General features: G+C 44.4%; 1 protein-coding gene across 2 annotated transcripts in view; it reads right to left on the bottom strand.

The window, feature by feature from the left end:
- Positions 1-925: 925 nt before the first annotated feature.
- The window catches only part of LOC121591644 (carbonic anhydrase-related protein 10), an 83,168-nt gene continuing 67,089 nt past the window's right edge, over positions 926-17,004 (bottom strand). For both annotated transcript variants that reach the window (XM_041912385.1, XM_041912393.1), the window contains exons 4-8: positions 8,860-8,996; positions 8,564-8,776; positions 8,179-8,496; positions 7,894-8,077; positions 926-5,733 (exon numbers count right to left, since the gene is read on the bottom strand). In XM_041912385.1, coding sequence (XP_041768319.1) covers positions 5,711-5,733; positions 7,894-8,077; positions 8,179-8,496; positions 8,564-8,776; positions 8,860-8,996 — 875 coding nt within the window. In that variant the 3' untranslated portion in view covers positions 926-5,710. The remainder of the gene's footprint in view (positions 5,734-7,893; positions 8,078-8,178; positions 8,497-8,563; positions 8,777-8,859; positions 8,997-17,004) is intronic.

Here is a 17,004-nt window from a genome sequence, read left to right as displayed (position 1 = left end):
TATGGCTTTAGCGCTGATCTTCATCTAGCCTAGCTTGAGATCAACGGCAATAGCGTCTCGTCCGGATACGTCCGGCAAACATTGAAACACAATCATCTATTTGCGTGTCACAACTGTCCAACACTTCTTGCAACGCTCGCCGACATCTTCGCCGTGCTTCAAACAAAAAACGCAACGGGCAATAACATAGAGCGTTACTCGTGCAATGCTTACAGAATTAGGCGTGTAATTGATTGATATCCTAAATACGGCAAGGCTTTAGTATGGGTGTTCCCGTCCGCACAGCGCATTCGTAACGTTTATTTGTTTGTTTGTTTTTTTTTTTTGATAAGAAGAATGACGGCTGTGTGCCTCGCATCGAAGAGGGGAAGGAAATTGACAGAATTTATTGACGGCTCTATTGTCGGGGATATGTTTTGATTCAAGCTGACCCACGCGCGTCAATTATTTCGCCCTGCGGCAACGACACAATTGCTCGATGCTCGAAAAAAGCTCACTCATGGTTTGCCACCTTCACGCTTCGACGAGTTAGGTTAGATTGCAGCTAGTTGAAGTGGAAGGATTTTGTGTGGATTTTTGAGATAGCTTTTTTTTTGTTGTTGGAATTTTGCCCTTTAATGTTTGTGCTCGCTGCATGTGTTTATATGTTTATATCACACTCATTGCGGGCCGAGGTAAACGTATCGATATCGTACCGTCCATACCTAGTTACTTCCTTATTCTCCCTTCCGCACCATCCGCAGGATCGAAGTCAGCATCGGGCGTGATGCAGGAGGGAGAGTGCCCGCCGTGTGCGTTTGTTTGCCCAGCTGCTAAGCGTAAGTGTGGCCAATAGTTCTGGATAGTTCTGGTTGCGCTGGTAGCGTATTGAGTATGAGAGTTTGTGTAAATCGCTCGTATCCTGTGCGACGGCTAGTCTGCAACGTTCTCTTCCATGCTGCGTTTCATTATTACGGCGTACTACTACTACTATCGCATGCCCTGCCCGGTCTACCATCGGAGCGTTCCAGTTTTATTGTACTGCTAGTCTAGAGTCTCTTACAGATTTGGTTTTGGTCACCGCTCGCTCACGCTGCGCACAGAGATATGACGATATTCTATATTTACATTTACACACCCAAGCACACACACACACACACGGTGTTCCTTCCGTGTTAATGGCATCGTTTGCTTTACCTCCATATTTACCATCAACCATCTTCCAAAAGCAAGACCAGCACAGCCACGCCACGCTTCAATATATTACATCACGCTCATTACAGGACGCTCGCTCTCCACCTCTACTGTCATAAGATTTGCACTCATGCATCGGGTATGCTGGGGCTGTGAGTGTGCGTGTTTGTATGTGTTCCATCCCATGGTACCTTCAGGTGTACTCCATATTGTACAGCAAGCAGATGATTGACGAGGGCAAGCAATTGACGAAAGTCACCTTCGCCCAGTGACCAAGCGCATTTGATTTATTTCTTTTGTTGTTTTTTGTTGTTGTAATTCGGCTGTGTGTTTGATACACTGTAGAAACGGTTCCCGTCGAGCAACGCTACGTAAACGGGTTGGATGAAGGACGCTGTAACGCCTGCTGTACGATTGCATACTTTAGGGCGCGCTTGATGAGCTTGTCAGCGCAACCAGTCATTAGATTCCAAAACGCCTAATAGTATGCAACCGTAGCAGCAAAAGGTCGCCATCAGTCTATGAATGCTCAGATATTTGAATTTTCGCAGAATTATTTTTGCTACTTTTTCATCAAACTAGATGGCTTAAAATATTTAAATGTCTTTAGTCTAAAAAGGGACAAAAATATCTTCGTGCTAGTGCGGTTCAGCAAGGGTTTTGTTCATCCAGGCACTGATAGATTAAGTCCTTCCTGGATCCTCACCGCTTAGGTAGCGCCATCGACCTGGCTACAACTATCTGATAATGGGGTTTCCATAGCTTTATTGATAATAATTTCAGCATGGCGCTGTCCATTCGCGGACAAAAGCCGGTTGAATTCGCGAGCTGTATTGTACTCCAGAATACTCTGGCATGCTGTTAGCAACGTTGCCGTCTCCCCCAGGCCACCCGCAAAAGCTGCGGAGCGTTTGATTGATGCACCTGACTGATAACCTGAATTGTTCGGCTTCCCACCATCGTTGAGTGCATCGAGCCCGGCAGCACGGCGATAGAAATGAGCACACTCGCGCAGACAAAGCCAAAGAAGAAAAAAAAAGCTTCTCTTCTCAAATAAAGCAAATGTGATAGCAAGAGCATAGCGAACGGTGTCCCAAAGAATGGGTGAAACAATTCGGGAATGAACGAATCTCCCCCTATCCCACCGATGGGTGAGTCAGATGATTGAAATTCATTAACTCTGTTTGCAGAAGCCAGCCATTCCTTATCCCTTTCGTTTGCTTCGGCCCTTTGAAGCGATGGGGCCATTGCTTGCTGCAGAAAGCGGTGCCGTCCCGGGCCCCGGCTGGTACTGCTGGGCGAGGGCGGGGGTGGAGGTTGGAGGAGTACTAAAATAGCAAACGTGTCACGGGGTCATGATTTATGGGTGCTGAGGGAAGAATGGATGTTGGTTTACCCACCCGGCATTTCATTCTTCGATGGTATGGCTTCCCTTTAAACCGATTTCTTGTATGGACGTGTGTGTGTGTGTCAGTGTGTGTGAGAATGAAAAGATTGTGCCCGATTTTGATTGGCTAAAACGGGGAAAGTTGGCTGCCAGTGCAGAGTAGAATCAATTAACACCCACAAAAATGTAGTACATATTTCATGAAAGCTAAAGAAAGTAAAACGAAGTAACGAATAATACACATGCTGTCAGACGCCTCGCTGACAGACATTTTGACAGTGGGCATTCATCTCTCACTACGACAGTCGGTAGCACAATTAATCAAAAATATAACCCGAGAGCGCAAAAAAAAAACGCATGCAAGTGCGCAGGGCAGGGAGTTTTGTAGTCTCGTTTTAAAGCATCATCATAATCGCGCATCCCATTGCCAGTGATTTGAGGTTTATTCCACTCGGCATTTCTATGTGTACATATATATTTTTTTACGCTGTTTCTCAATCGTTGCCCTAACCCGACGAGCAGAGCGCAACGGCCCACGGGGAGGGCACAGCAACTCTTCCGACCGAGCGATAGATGAACTTCGGGCGTAACAAGTTTCAGCGTCCTGCGACCGCGTGTTTCGGCACATCTTCCAGGCCCTTGCTCACGCTTGGAGCATGTAAAAAAAATGTAAAAAATACTTTAAAAATGCACCTCGCGCGCACGTTAGCTACCTCCCGCTCCATATTCGGAAGGTGTTGCTGCCAGAGTTTTGCTTACGATGGTGAGTGAGTAAAAACATCGAAGTATAAGAAAACACACACATACACACATACAGACCTTGCCTCATGTTTTCCACACAATTCCGCTTCCTGAAGTTGGATCACCACCATCACCATCCTAGACAGCAGTGTTGCACCGTCCTATGACCGGGAAGGGGCGTTCCATCTATTTGTTGCTAGTTTCTTCTTCTTCTTCTCCTTTTTTATAGAATTTATTAAGCCATCTTTTTTTTCTCTTTCCCTCGTCTCGTCTCGCTACCCACCGCCCCGTTTACCTCTGTATACCGTGGCCAAACCGTTTCACATGACTTGCCGCACTCGCTCTACCAGTCCGATAGTGCCAGCAATTCCTTTTCCGATTTTAATTTATATTTAATGTTTATAGTCAACTCTTGGCAGCTTTAAATTTAGTGGTGCCGGTAGCGAAACAACCCCGAGACCTTGCTGTGTCGCCTGTTGCGAGGCACACACAGACAAACACACACACACCTTATACCACGACAGCGGGCAAAAAGGAAGTGGTCGCAGCAAAACCGAAGGACGCTTGGGCGGAAAAAAAGGCAGCGAAAACGAAGAAAGCACACCATTACCACCGGGTACCGAGGCTATCAGTTGCCTCCGCCGGCGCGGAAGTCTCTCCGCAATGGCGGTGTGGTCGTGAGGGTGTGTGGGTGTGTTTTCGTTCCGCCGCGTGCAGCTTGTATTAATATTATTTACAAATTATTCGAAACTTTTAATAGAGTTTCAGTTCTCCGGGGCGTCCACACTGTTCACTCGGCGTTGGGAAGTTGGAGTTGTTTTTTTTTGTAGTATATGTTTCTTGCTCCGGCTGCTTTTTTTCCCCCACCGACGGTAAATGTAGTTTTGTGCTCACGTTGGTTACGCTATCCCGGCACCACTCCTGGCACCAACTGCCTGTCACGTGGATGACCTACGTCCAGCCAAACTCTAGCCTCAATGCGTCCAGTCCAGGAGAAAATGGGAAATGGAGGGGTTTGGGCATCTTTAGTAACGTTTTGGGGAGCATTGGACCTGAGAGTGTGCTTCCAGCATCCAACACCAGTACCGTTTCTTATCAGTGCCAGTGTATCTTACATTTCCCGAAACCGTCTGTGTGTGTGTTTGGGAGTGCTTTCGAGGGCTCTATCAAATGTTGAAACAAGTTTTCGGAACGGTTGATCTGCATACAGAGCGTCGCACATACGTCGAATCGTACCCGGTGTGTGACAAACTTCTGGTAATTGCGGGCTAGTTTTGTGCAAAAAAGCGAACCTCAAAAAGCGTGTGTACACGGTTACTGTTGGCGAGGTGCATCACCTGCAACAAATAAAGTGGCTTCAGGAAAATGGAGAGACAGAGAGCAGTCTTTTGGCACTGGCGGTAATGATGGTAGCTCCGTGCGGTTGTCGACGTGTTACAATGCAATGCTACCACCTTCCTTGTTCCCACACGCACCACAGACACACAGGAACCATTACCACATGTAGAGATGACCCTTGTAATGAACTCACGCAAGGATGAGGTCGCGTAATTACGGACTGTGGTGACTCCAACCTGCAGGGAATCTCCAGACCCCTTGCATACTGCACCTACTGGTTGCCCTCTGTGTTGTAGAACCGTGTCGGAATTAGCTATCAGAAAGAAGTGGAACCCCCATTATCAGACGACCGTTAGATTGTGTGTTGGAGCGGGTTTTGGGATGGGAAATTCAGTCAATCTCCGCGCGCCCCGTCGTTTTCGCTAGTAGTTGCCCGTGGCTTGTTAAAGGCAAGACACTCAGCCACTATTGCCCGGTCCCTGTCGCGTCCCATCGGCCCTGTCGCAAAGCAAACGGATTATCCGTATGCATAAAACTATTTCATCAAAATACTAAACAAATGCTAGATATGGTTACAGTATACAGTTACACCTTTAGTACATCCCCGTCTTCACGCACTTCATGTCTTTCTCTCGGTCGCTATCTCTTTCTCTCTACATCTCTTTCTTACACACTCACTGTCCCCGTCGATATGCGTATTCCATGCAATTGTTTCTTCGCACATAGTCCACCAATCTAGAAGCCTCTTAATTACTGATATCTAACGATATTTTCTGTTTCTGTTTTTGTTTATGTTTGCGTGTGTGTGTGTGGTTGTTTGACGCATGGCTCACTGTTTCGTCTTGCCCGCTCCGTATACGCCTTCATATGTTGAACCTTCGCCGTGGCAGATCGTCCACCGTCCAGACGACCAGTTCGGGCAGCGGACCGTCAGCATCCACTCGCAGCACACCTGGACACGCAACCCCGCAGCAATCCACGCCGAACCCGGGCAGGAGGTTTCAGGGTTCGAACACGATCAAGCTAGTATCATCGTGCTCGTCCGTTTCGTCCTCGTTGCGCCGCCCCCGTTCAGTTGTGTTTCCAGCTATTAGCTGTGTGCGAAGAGAGGTACAAGAGAGAGAGAAAAAAAAATGGTTGAAACCACTACAAAACGCTGCTACTAGTGGCTAAAGTAGATGCAGATTGCATACTTTTGGGCGTTAAAGTTGTTGGCTCAAATTTCGGCTTTAAAGTATGAATTTTTGACAGAGCGCATAGATTTTTTAAACCAGCGCATTTTTTTTGTCTCCAAGTCATCAATGCTTTACTCTTGCAGGAATCATGATCTTTTTAAATTGTATTTGCAACTGTAATTTGACGTCACAAAAACACTTAAAAAACCATATAATTTGGATTGTTTTTTTTTGTAGAAAAAAACTGAAATTTAATGAATTCAAAAATCATTGTTTACAATTTCAAAATTGGCATTCAAATTGTTATATTTTAATTTATATCAATATCAATTGATAAGCACGTAACTTAAATTGAATAATTTTGGAACACACAGGTTCAGCATTTCGTTACATTTGGTAAATAAAGCGATCGACTTACAGTCCAAAATCACAGCCTTAGAGACAAAATATGATGAGTTAGAGGCAAAAATTGTGACATGCTGTAAAATATTGGTGCCTTTAAGATAAAAATAGGTAAGTTATAGCCAAAATTTAGTGGCAACGACTATATTTTTCTCGTAAAATTCACACCGCAGTGTTTTTGGTAGGAGAATGGAGAAGTGAATACGGGCACGTTAAATAAAATGTTAAAAATATTGGGATATATACATACAACGACCATGAAAATGTGCATTACTTATCTTAAACTCATGTTTTATCATAAAATGTGTTGAAACTTTCAAGTTTATATCGAATTGTATCTTTATTTCTATGCATTTTTAAATGTTCGAGTAAGACGGACACCTGATATGGAAAAGATGGGCACAATAAAGGTAAGGTGGTTACTAATAGAAAATGTTGAAAATAGAAGTAATTTGATGTATTCTAGCATTGCCTATTGCTTTCCACGTCCTGGAACGTACATAAACTAATGCTTGGCCAATTACAACGACAGTCCATTCAGCCGTAAATTAAGGAATTGTAAGCGCCGCTTCTTTGAATACAGAATCTAAAGGCCGGGGGGACACTACCCGTACTCGTTAGTGTAATTTCAACTTTCACTAGCGCATCTGGCGGCGGCTGGTGGAAGCTTTTTTTGGTCATCGAGGGAATGGTCGTGCCGGATCTCAAAATTAAATAGTTTTTTTTTTTTTGTCGTTTTTTGTCATGAAAATGGATGCAATGCATGTGCATCTATCTTTTACAAAACATTTCTCGTTCGAATTAAGTACAAAACATGGAAAAATAACATATTTTCTGAAGCGGCTCCAAATTGTTTGTCAAAATGCTTCGGTTAGCCGCCGCGAGATGCGCTAGGGAAAATTGAGATTACACTAGCAAGTACAGACAATTTACCCCGGCTTTAAGGTATTAATGAAATGTCGGGAACTAATAGTTAACGTTGCGCCAGCTTACAAAATAAGATTTTAGGAATTCCTGTTAGGAAATTGCTAAGGTCCACGACCCCAGCAAGTTAGGTGGACTTGTAGAAAGGTCCTTCAGGCCTTTTTTTCACCAAATGGGAATTTAACTTTATGATATTTGTGATCTCATAGAATATCTTATCCATTGCTGAATGAGGTCGTATCAATGTCTCTTCTTTTAGTTGATTGAAGTAGTCCAAGTCGTGGGAAGATATTGGGTTCCGGGAAGTGCCTAATCAGCATGGAACGTGTAATAGCATTCTCTCTTATTTCAATGTTTGTTCTAGTTGCTGGATGATTTATACCTTCGGAATACCCTTATTTAAGGTATTTGATGTGATCTATTCAGCATCAATTTATAAAAGATGTAATATAGATCAACACATTCGATGTCCATCTTTTCCTTCGAGTGTCCTTCTTTACTGCTTTGATGTCAGAATGCTTAAACCACCAGAAAACAATACATTGAGTCGCTTTAATGCTCGTTCTTTCGCCAGTTTTTTGTTTAAAATTATGACAGCTCATACATGCAATGAACATGAAGATGCAAAATTGAATTATTCGAAAATCCGCGTCCGTCTTTACCTACCATTTCCCTGTAACGTAATTTCATGCCGCAATATAAGCGTCATGGTATATTGTCTTTTTTCCCCCCACATTACCCAGCCCCTCCTACCTTTATAGTGAACGTCCTTGTACATAGTTGCACATATTTTTCCCCCTTTTTCCAGTTTATTTCGAAAGTCAATGTTCGTCCGCACGGGACGATGCAGCAGTGGCTGGGGCGGCCGGAAGTTGTTGCCCAGCGGTGCCTTCGGATGGTCGGGACCACCCTGCATTAACCTTCGCAGTGCGTGAAGCTGTGAATAAAAAAAAAAAAAACGAGCAGAAACCGCGAGCAGAAGGTTTAGGATATCGTTAGACTGGCGGAGAACAACCGACGGTAGTGTGACGTCATTACCTGCTGCTTCGTGATGTAGATCGGTTTGTTCATCACGATCCAGGTGACGGTTTCGTAGCAGGCCGGTGCCGTCGTCGAACCCTCGTACGTCATGTAGTGCTCGGTGTCGGGCAGGAGGTCGCGCACGGAAATCCGGCGCACCGGCGCCTCGTCCCCGCCGTACCGGATCCGCTCGAGCTGATCGGTCAGCATGCGCAGCTCCGGGTTGGACAGATCGCCCAGCTGCAGCAGGATGGCGACGCCCACGATGCCCTGCGCACGGTACAGCGCGTCGCTAAAGTTGGCGTACAGCTGCGAGTTGTAGCCAAAGATTTGTATCTGTGGAATGGAGGGGAAACGTGTTAGGTATCTGCTGCACTATTGAGAGTACGGTAGCGTGTCTTGCCTCCGCCGGGAACGTGTAGCCTTCGACGCTGTGCTCCGAGCCGAACTGATCGTGCAGTCCGTAGTGTACGTGTATCTCGTGAAATCGATACCGGTAGGAGAGTGGACCGCCGGTCAGGTTGACCGGTATCTGGGGCGTACCGTACGCAGAGGACGTCTCGTTGTCCGCGGTAAAGATCACGCTGTGGCCTGTGTTGGTGATCGTTCCGCTGATCTAGGTTCAGACGGCAATGGAAGGTGGGAGGTTATTGCTGTTCTTGGATCACGATAATAGACGACCTGCCGATTGGTACCTACCCGATGTTTGTCTATGTGCAGAATGCGAAGATTTGGATCGAACAGTAGCCGCTGCGGCTCCAAGTTGACGGGTGACTGTCGGCGTCCTTTGTTGCAGAGGGACCATTCTGGGTTGATTAATCCCCAAAAGGCAGGACCTGTGAGTGTGTCAAAACAGAACGAGATCTAGTTGAAACAGTTAAGCTCTCTCTCTCTTTCTTTTATGTATCTTCCCATTCCCAGGTTGATAGGGAAACCCTAATCTAGCTAACACCATTCCGACAGCAAAACGAACTGTAAACTGCTGCTTGGTTTTACTGCCATTTGATAGGGCTAAGGTACATCGCCAAAGACAGCCTGCAACGGGAGCAGGACCATGTAAAGAGTCTACCTGTCTGGTGCTTCGATGTCTGCTCCACACAACATCGCACAACAAACCATTCAAACCAGGAACAGCCCGTGAAACGGCTCAGCAGGTGATGAAGTAATCGTGCGGTTAAACGAGCACTTTACGCTGCTGGGAAAGAATGCACCAAACAACCTCCCTGACACCTCCGCCCTTCCCTCCCCGGCCCGTTCCTCTCTTAATGTTTCAAGCACCTTGGACTGGGCTAGTTCATGAATATTTGATAAATCGTTTATCTGTGCACTTCGGTGGCTGCCGGTAGTGGCTGCCACTTTTTGCCCCTTCCCTGCCTCCACGCTTAGCACGCTGCGGCCGCTTCTGCCATAAAGGTGAAGGCCGTTAGATTGGCTCCAGCTCATTGCCCTGCCCCATCGCTGCCTCCATCGCAGTCGCAACCGTAGCCCGCAAAGCCGAAATAGATCATACGATAAGCGAAGAAACAAAATGCTGACCCGAGCGTAATGGTTTCGGTCAATGTTTACCTTTCATTGCCGTCGGGTCACTTTTTTCCGATTCCACGGCTTCCCCGTTGCACTACCTTTCCCTTGAATGGGGGAGCAAGAAGTTACCCACATCACTCACCGCTCGTTCGGTCCTTGGTGCCTCGTTTGGGTGAAGAGTGATGCTGCAATGATACAGTGCGCTGACTCACGTCGGGGCGCTTACGTGACCATAGGTTGTCGAATATGACCGGGGTTATTGCTCGCAATGAGCAGGCATGAAATATATTGATGTGTTTTCCCTCTCCAAGGCGTGCACTTGGCCGATCTTATACTTTTTTTTATATGTATTTATCCCTTTCGGTGCGCCGGAGCTGCCCGAAAAAATGGACATTGGAGATGGCTCTGGTGGGAGGTCGGTGGAACCAATTGCAGCTCACATCCGGTGGCACACAATTTTCCTCAAGACTTGAACAGGAATGTCTTAGAAATTAAATGTCATAAAGAACGGTCATGGTTCAGCGTTCGGAAGAGTTTGCACAACAATGTGCAGAGTGGCACCAGTGTTTTCTGTTTTTTTTTTAAGGTTGGCTTGCACCATTATTCTACCCGAGAGTGTTAGTGATCCCGAGCCCTATTTCTCGGTACTGTGGCTTGTGCAAGCCACATCCAAACACGGAAGGGAAGGAAAAGGCAAAAAAAACCCAGACTTTCACGTAACGATGATAAAACTATCCAACGGAAAGCAGGATAAAAGGCCAGCAAATATCTCCAAGGAGTTTTGCCCTAAAACGTACAGCGCTGGACGTTTATTTAACCAGAAAAGTACAGCTGGCACACCTAGCACTGGGCAGGGAGGGCCAGAAGGATATTTTCCTACTGCTTCCCCTCCCCCAAACTCCCAGAACCACTTCTGCACACACAAACACACTCCTCGGTGACTGTTGATGCTGTGTTCGACGATACGATCATTTGTCATGATAAACCCATTGTCGGCAAGAAAAAAAAAAGTGGAAAAACTTCAGAACACAGGGGAAGCGACACAGCGGGCACACTCAGCCGATGGCCCTATTCATTGGAACCTTTCTTTCCAGAGCCGGCGAGAGCGACGAGTGCCCGTAGGCTACCCGGCAGGAAGGATGACTTCCCTAAAAGTCCACATCACCTGACCCGGGCTCAAGCCATGTTTTCTGATATATATACATATATTCTTTACGTTGGTTTGATGCTTCCTCTTCCTCTTTTTTTTTTTGGTGAATGTTTTGTTTGCCCGCCGCTGTCTCCATTATTGTGGAAGGCGGTGGCCACACAACACAACACCGCAGGGTGACCAGTTTGGAGCTGCAGACGAAGCTGCAAAGTTGAAAAGTAACAAAAGCGAGTACTTGTCTACAGGGCCGCGCGATACTACCACACTACCAACCTAACGCTACCATCAATTTTGCCGCCGTAGTGGTCAAACGCTCCCTGTATCTACCACGCTCACACACACACACACGTGCGCCCGCAGAGTGGCGCAAAGCTTGTAGTACCTTTTGTGTGTTTTTCGGTCGCTTGAAATGCTTCGCCCTCCACTTCAGCAACGCTTTCGGGGGCCAGCCGTTGATTGGGATAACGAAATTATTGGGTGCTTGCTGCACACAGCACTCCTGCACCGACGGTGGTTATTTATCCGGGCTTGCTATAGGTTGGGAATAGTTTACAGTGTAAACAAAATGGCAACACATCATTCCGTGGTGTTCGATGTAAGACAAGGATTTTACCCCGTAGTCGCAACAAACGAACGACCAACCCTGCAATCAAAGAATATGTGGCAGGAATGGGTTTTGTAGACGTGTGCTCTAATTACAGACGGACTAGCGAAGCTGCTTTTTTAACATTATGGAAAGAATAAAACATGGACCAAAGAAATGATTGCTCGAATAGTCCAAGCTAATGACTATTTTTTTTCTTTTTTTTATAGAGACTTTGAGCCGATTGGCCTCATTCGCCTCTTTAATGAATATCGAATGTTAAGGTCTACATCTATTTCGATTAGGATGCCGTTTCTCTGCATAATATTTTTATCTATCCTAATCCTTCATCCACACATCAAATTGGTGACAACACTATCAGTCAACGAGAAGACTGTTCGCATCCTTGGCGAACTGATGACAGCTAATACACCATTCCAAACCCAAACCAGGACAACGGTCAACGAGGTTAAAGATGGGTAGAGAATATTGTTGAATTCTCCAGGAGTAGACAACGACTCCATGTTTGACCTACTCTTGAAGCACCTACTCAACGCACGTAATTGAACTTTTGAACGTAATTGAACGCCTCTAGCTCTTCCGTATTATAAAGCCAGGAAATGCTCGGGGTTCCATCCGGAACACTCGACTACGCATCAACTAGTCTTTTTGCGACTAAATGTATGCATTCTGTAGTCCATTAAATGGTCTAGATCAATAGGAAATGAACACATTAGCGATAGTAGTATTAGTGCTAGGGATAGTTAAAGAAACAAAATGTAAATAAAGAAACCAGCTAGAAACCAAGCTATCTGGACGTATCCCTGATCCCTCCGAACATAGTCCGACTGCTCAATACCAGTATATATTGGGTACAGGTCGATGCATCGCTAAGAAATTGACAAATGAAAGTAAGGAGAGGAAGTCTTGATTTGACATTTACCTCTGCCAGTGCTTTGGTTTATATTATGTGTGAAATGCGACATGCAATTTTTGTTTTTTGTTCTTAATTCATGCTTAAAACGGTATTGTTTGGTGCTTTATCAAATGAAGTTATAACTGATTAATTATCAAACTCTCCAATCTGTAAAACCCTAGTATTTTAAGTGAATTGTCGCTGGGAAAATTCATTTAAGATAATTCAAGATACACGAATAGAACACCAACATAAGCAACCATTGTCGCCAAATAAACGCCCCATTTACATTGAGCTTTCGTGCGAGCGTGTAAACCGACACGAGGTAACTGTTAAACCCAAGATCTTTGTGCTAGAGCAAAAAAGTGCTATGCTCTATGCTCTATGCTATGTATTTGTGTCTTTGGTGCAATAGTATCATGATCCACAAACGAAAATATTAAGGTCTAACGCCTTCTAAAAAAGACGCTACTGGAAGTTAAAATTTTAGCTCCGTACTGAAAAATACGATCCAGCATCTGAAAATGGATGATAGTTGGGATCCATTGAAAATCACAACAGAGTATATCTAGTAGTGATGGGCAAAATGGGTCTGCAGACGAATTTAGATTGATCCGAATCCGACTGATTTCGGATTTGTATCCGGATCAACTCTGGAGTTAGTGGCGGGGGGGGGGGGGGGGGGGTAGGGGAGTTCTGTTTGTGATGGAATAATGAGCCTTTTTTAAGTTGTTGGGTAAATTATACATTATTTAGCCAATTATGCATAACAATTGCCTCATAACTACACTGCCTAATTTGCCACTACACTTTGTATATCCACTAAGCCACAAGCTATAAGTTTCTTGTGAACTCTCCGATTTATCTATCAGACACACACGATTTATTGATAGCTTCCATACACAATTTGGATTCAATTAGCGTATTAGAACTGTTCAACAAGTTATTGAACGTTGTTCTAAATTATTTGCCTGAAAAATATTTAGATAATGCCAACTAATTGGACGGGTAAATCATATGCTTGAAACTATTACTCTTTGAAATCTTTGAAAGAATCCAAACGTATTAAAGAAGCAAACGATGAATCACGTAATTTATCAAAACAAAAATCTGGAAACTACTAGAAAACTATGGAACACCCAGCATACGGGATTTTGCCGGCACGCACATAGACGATCAAATTTTTGCTCATATGTGCGGCTTTGAAGACAGCAATGTTAGCTAGGAGCTAGGGTTGCTTGCAAGCTTACGTGTGTAGTGCAAGTATTTTGCACAACAAATTAAACACGGTAGTGAAATGGATTCAAAAGGAGTCATTTGGATTCGATCGGAGTAATCCGGATTAAACCGGAGCCAATTTAATCTGTATTCGTTCGGAGCGCCCGGATTCGAAGTCATATTTATTCCGGATCCGGATTAAGAAAGTTGGAGTGGATTCACGAATTCAATCCGGAGTTCCCATCACTATTACTTAATATACTCATAATTTAGCCTCACGCATAGATAGAATATTACACATAAAAAAAAACCTCAAAAACAACGTGTGAAGTGCAGGCACTATTAGTGTCTCTTTCAGTGACCATAAAGCTTACGCAATCAGACTCGGAATTCCAAACGACATTGTGCAACTGACACAAGACAAAATCTGTGCGCATTTAGAAAAAAAATATTGTAAATGAAGTAGTAAACAATTAATTTAGAGATGGAATGGATGAACTGGACGACATTATCATACATGGATAGACTGGTGGATAAAGATAGCTAAATCTTAAAGTCAGTCTTTCCTTCAGTGGAAAAATAGTTGATTTTTCAAGGAATGCAGTGCTTCATATCAAAATTTGAAAAAAAAAAAACCTTTGAATAATGCAAAAAGCAACTTTTATGGAAACCAAAATGAACGTTTTAACAAAATTAAAGAGCAATCAAAAAACAACAGTGCTACAAACGGTAGATCTAGATTACTTAAGAGACATAGTTTTAAGCTGAACTGTGTTGTTTTAATGAAAAAAACCCATCCAACCAACATGCATTTTGCAATGAAATCTTCTGTTTCCTTTGTTATCGCTTTTTGTTCTGGTATCTTGTAGTAAACTTTACCTAACAACACCAGCATGTGATTGCAACGTTTACTTTAATTTTACATTATCTGCTCCTGCTACTGGGACCGCGCCAGCGTTTTGTTTCTTTTACATTGTTCCGCCGGTAAACTTCACCAAACAAACGGCGCTGTGTGCCATTAATCTCAACCGTTGGAATTATTGCAACCGTCCTGTTATTGATTGCAATTAGTCAGCACTATTCGCGCAGGCAATCTAATGGAACACATCATTACCGTTGATCTCGACGCTGTAAGAATCCCGAATCCGCACAGAAAAGAAACAATTCATTCGCTTCGCTCGCCCGCCTGCGCGCGCTGTTTGGATAAAAGGTTCACCCATTACCCGTTCCGAAGCTTTCGGTCCTTCGGTCCGGATTGTTTTTCAATCGTGCTGTTTTGTTGTGTTCTGAAAAGGCTGATGGATTGCTACCTTCTTAGGCTTGGTGCGGGCCACCTCGGCGTCTTCGTGTCCCAATGAACAACGAACAACGTTCTCCTTATGGAAACCCCTAATCACGCTGAGCGCGGTACGGGTTAAGAATTAATTTGATTAGAATCTACATTTTATTTTACGCAGTACTTTTCATTCCGGCGCTGTTTCGGGGCTGGCGGGTTATAAAAAAAACGCTGTGCCGCAAGCATCGGCCGGCACCTATCGCAGCTGGCATCAGCGAGCGCTTTGGAAAAAGGTGAAAGCAGTATTCTCGAGCGCACCCAGGCGACCCAATATAAGTTTGCGAGGTTTGATGAAAACTCAGCTACACAAAAAAAAAAAACGAAGCCGATACCCATCGATTCGAGCAGGCGAGATGATTCGAAATGATTGAAATGCAAATTTTACTGCTCTGCCCACCACCCTCACCACCGACGATGGGGAAAAAGCGCAAATGAACGGTCCGCGGAATTGAAGCTCATAAAGGAAGAATTTCATCTCATGTCGAAGCCGAAAGTGGGCCAGAAAACGAAAAAAAGGTAGTCAACAACAACGCGGAAAAGCAAAGAATAAAAAAAGGAAGTAGATTGTTTTCGTCCGGCTGTTCCGAGGGCTTTTATCGGCGCACACACACACACACACACACACACACACACACACACACACACACATACACACTTCCTACCCCTTGTGAGGCAACGCTGTGCTCAAGAAACTACCTGTTTTATTATCCACCTTTCCGGAAAAAGGTGAAAGCATGGTGAGAGGTGCGGTTAGCCTCCCGCCGTATCGCGCTCGCAGCACGTTTTCATAAAAAATAATGCCCCCAGACTCCTGGTCATCGCCACTGTTCGGATGCTTCACCGTGCTGTGTGAGGGTGTGTTCCAGTGCCACACGCTCAGTGATTAAGACGAGTGGCAGAACGTCGCCTTAAACGGCACGGCCGCGCGCCCGAACGAGGGGCAGCGCCATTTATTGCTCCGATCGTTTCCCGGCCGGATGAAATTGATTCCCTGACAAAAAGTTGGGTGTGCCGATGTGCCGAAAAGTCACGGACCGCGTCGGACCGCGCCAGCCTCGGGACGTCCGTGCGAGGCAGAGAGGGAGAGGTGGTTGCAATGAAAAGAATTTTGTCATTAAAATGAGCAACCTTTGCGCATTCTTCTGGCGGGCGCATACACCTGTCGCGGGAAGGCGCTGAACCAAACGGGGAATGGAAGTGGAAAATAATCATTCTTTCCGATTGCGATCGGCTGCGATAATTGCGTTGGATTGCAGCCGGGTCTATTAAGAAGTCGTTTGATGTGATCTGTAAGGCGGGCAGTATCTCAACGTGCCGATGGATGCAAAGTGCCCGAGCAGCATTGTTGGCTCAGCGCTGGATCAAAGGCGAGCTGATCGATAAGAGCCTTTAGAAAATGGTTTATGAGCAACAGAATTTAAATGAGACGCAATTCTTCCCCGATGTGTAAGTAGTGTGTATATCATTTTTGAGGAGTTTGACAGCGATTCATTCTATCAAAAAATGCATAAAATTGCATAAATCGAGTTTTAGAAGTACTTTTGAGAAATAGAAGTTGTTGATGTCAAAAGAAGTCGAAAAGTCACGACTAATTTGTTACTTGGGTCAATATGTTTCCAATAGTATTGTTGACGCTATATATGATTCCAAAACTACGAAATTGTAGATCTTTTGTCATCCAACTATGTATTGGGAACGATATACTCAACTTCATTGTATTTCGGACCTTTTTTGCTTATTTTTTGTATTTTTTTAGAACGCTGCCAAGTCTAGGAACAAAACATAGGAATATTCCAGTAGTGGTTTTAATCATAAAATCAGAAAAAGCTATAATTTTGGATAAAAAAAAAATCAGGATATTTTTGATTTCTCGTAATGTTTGCACAAAAATAAGATCGCCTCTCGTAATTCATGGTTAAGAAACTACTAATAAGGTCAATAATATTTGAGATAAAAATTGAAGAAAAAGTTTAAGAAAAAAATACAAGAGATCTTATTACCATGATGGTGAAAGGTGAAAATGTTAGCTAATTCTGGTGCTTTTTCTTTTAAATTATGTTTTTGTAAATATACCCATTATAAATTATATATTTTCTAAACTTGTTTGTAGAGATTGA

Source organism: Anopheles merus, chromosome X, assembly GCF_017562075.2.
Source record: "Anopheles merus strain MAF chromosome X, AmerM5.1, whole genome shotgun sequence".
Taxonomy (NCBI): domain Eukaryota; kingdom Metazoa; phylum Arthropoda; class Insecta; order Diptera; family Culicidae; genus Anopheles; species Anopheles merus.
Note: the sequence above shows the minus strand (reverse complement) of the source record. Positions and strands in the feature narration are given on the sequence as shown.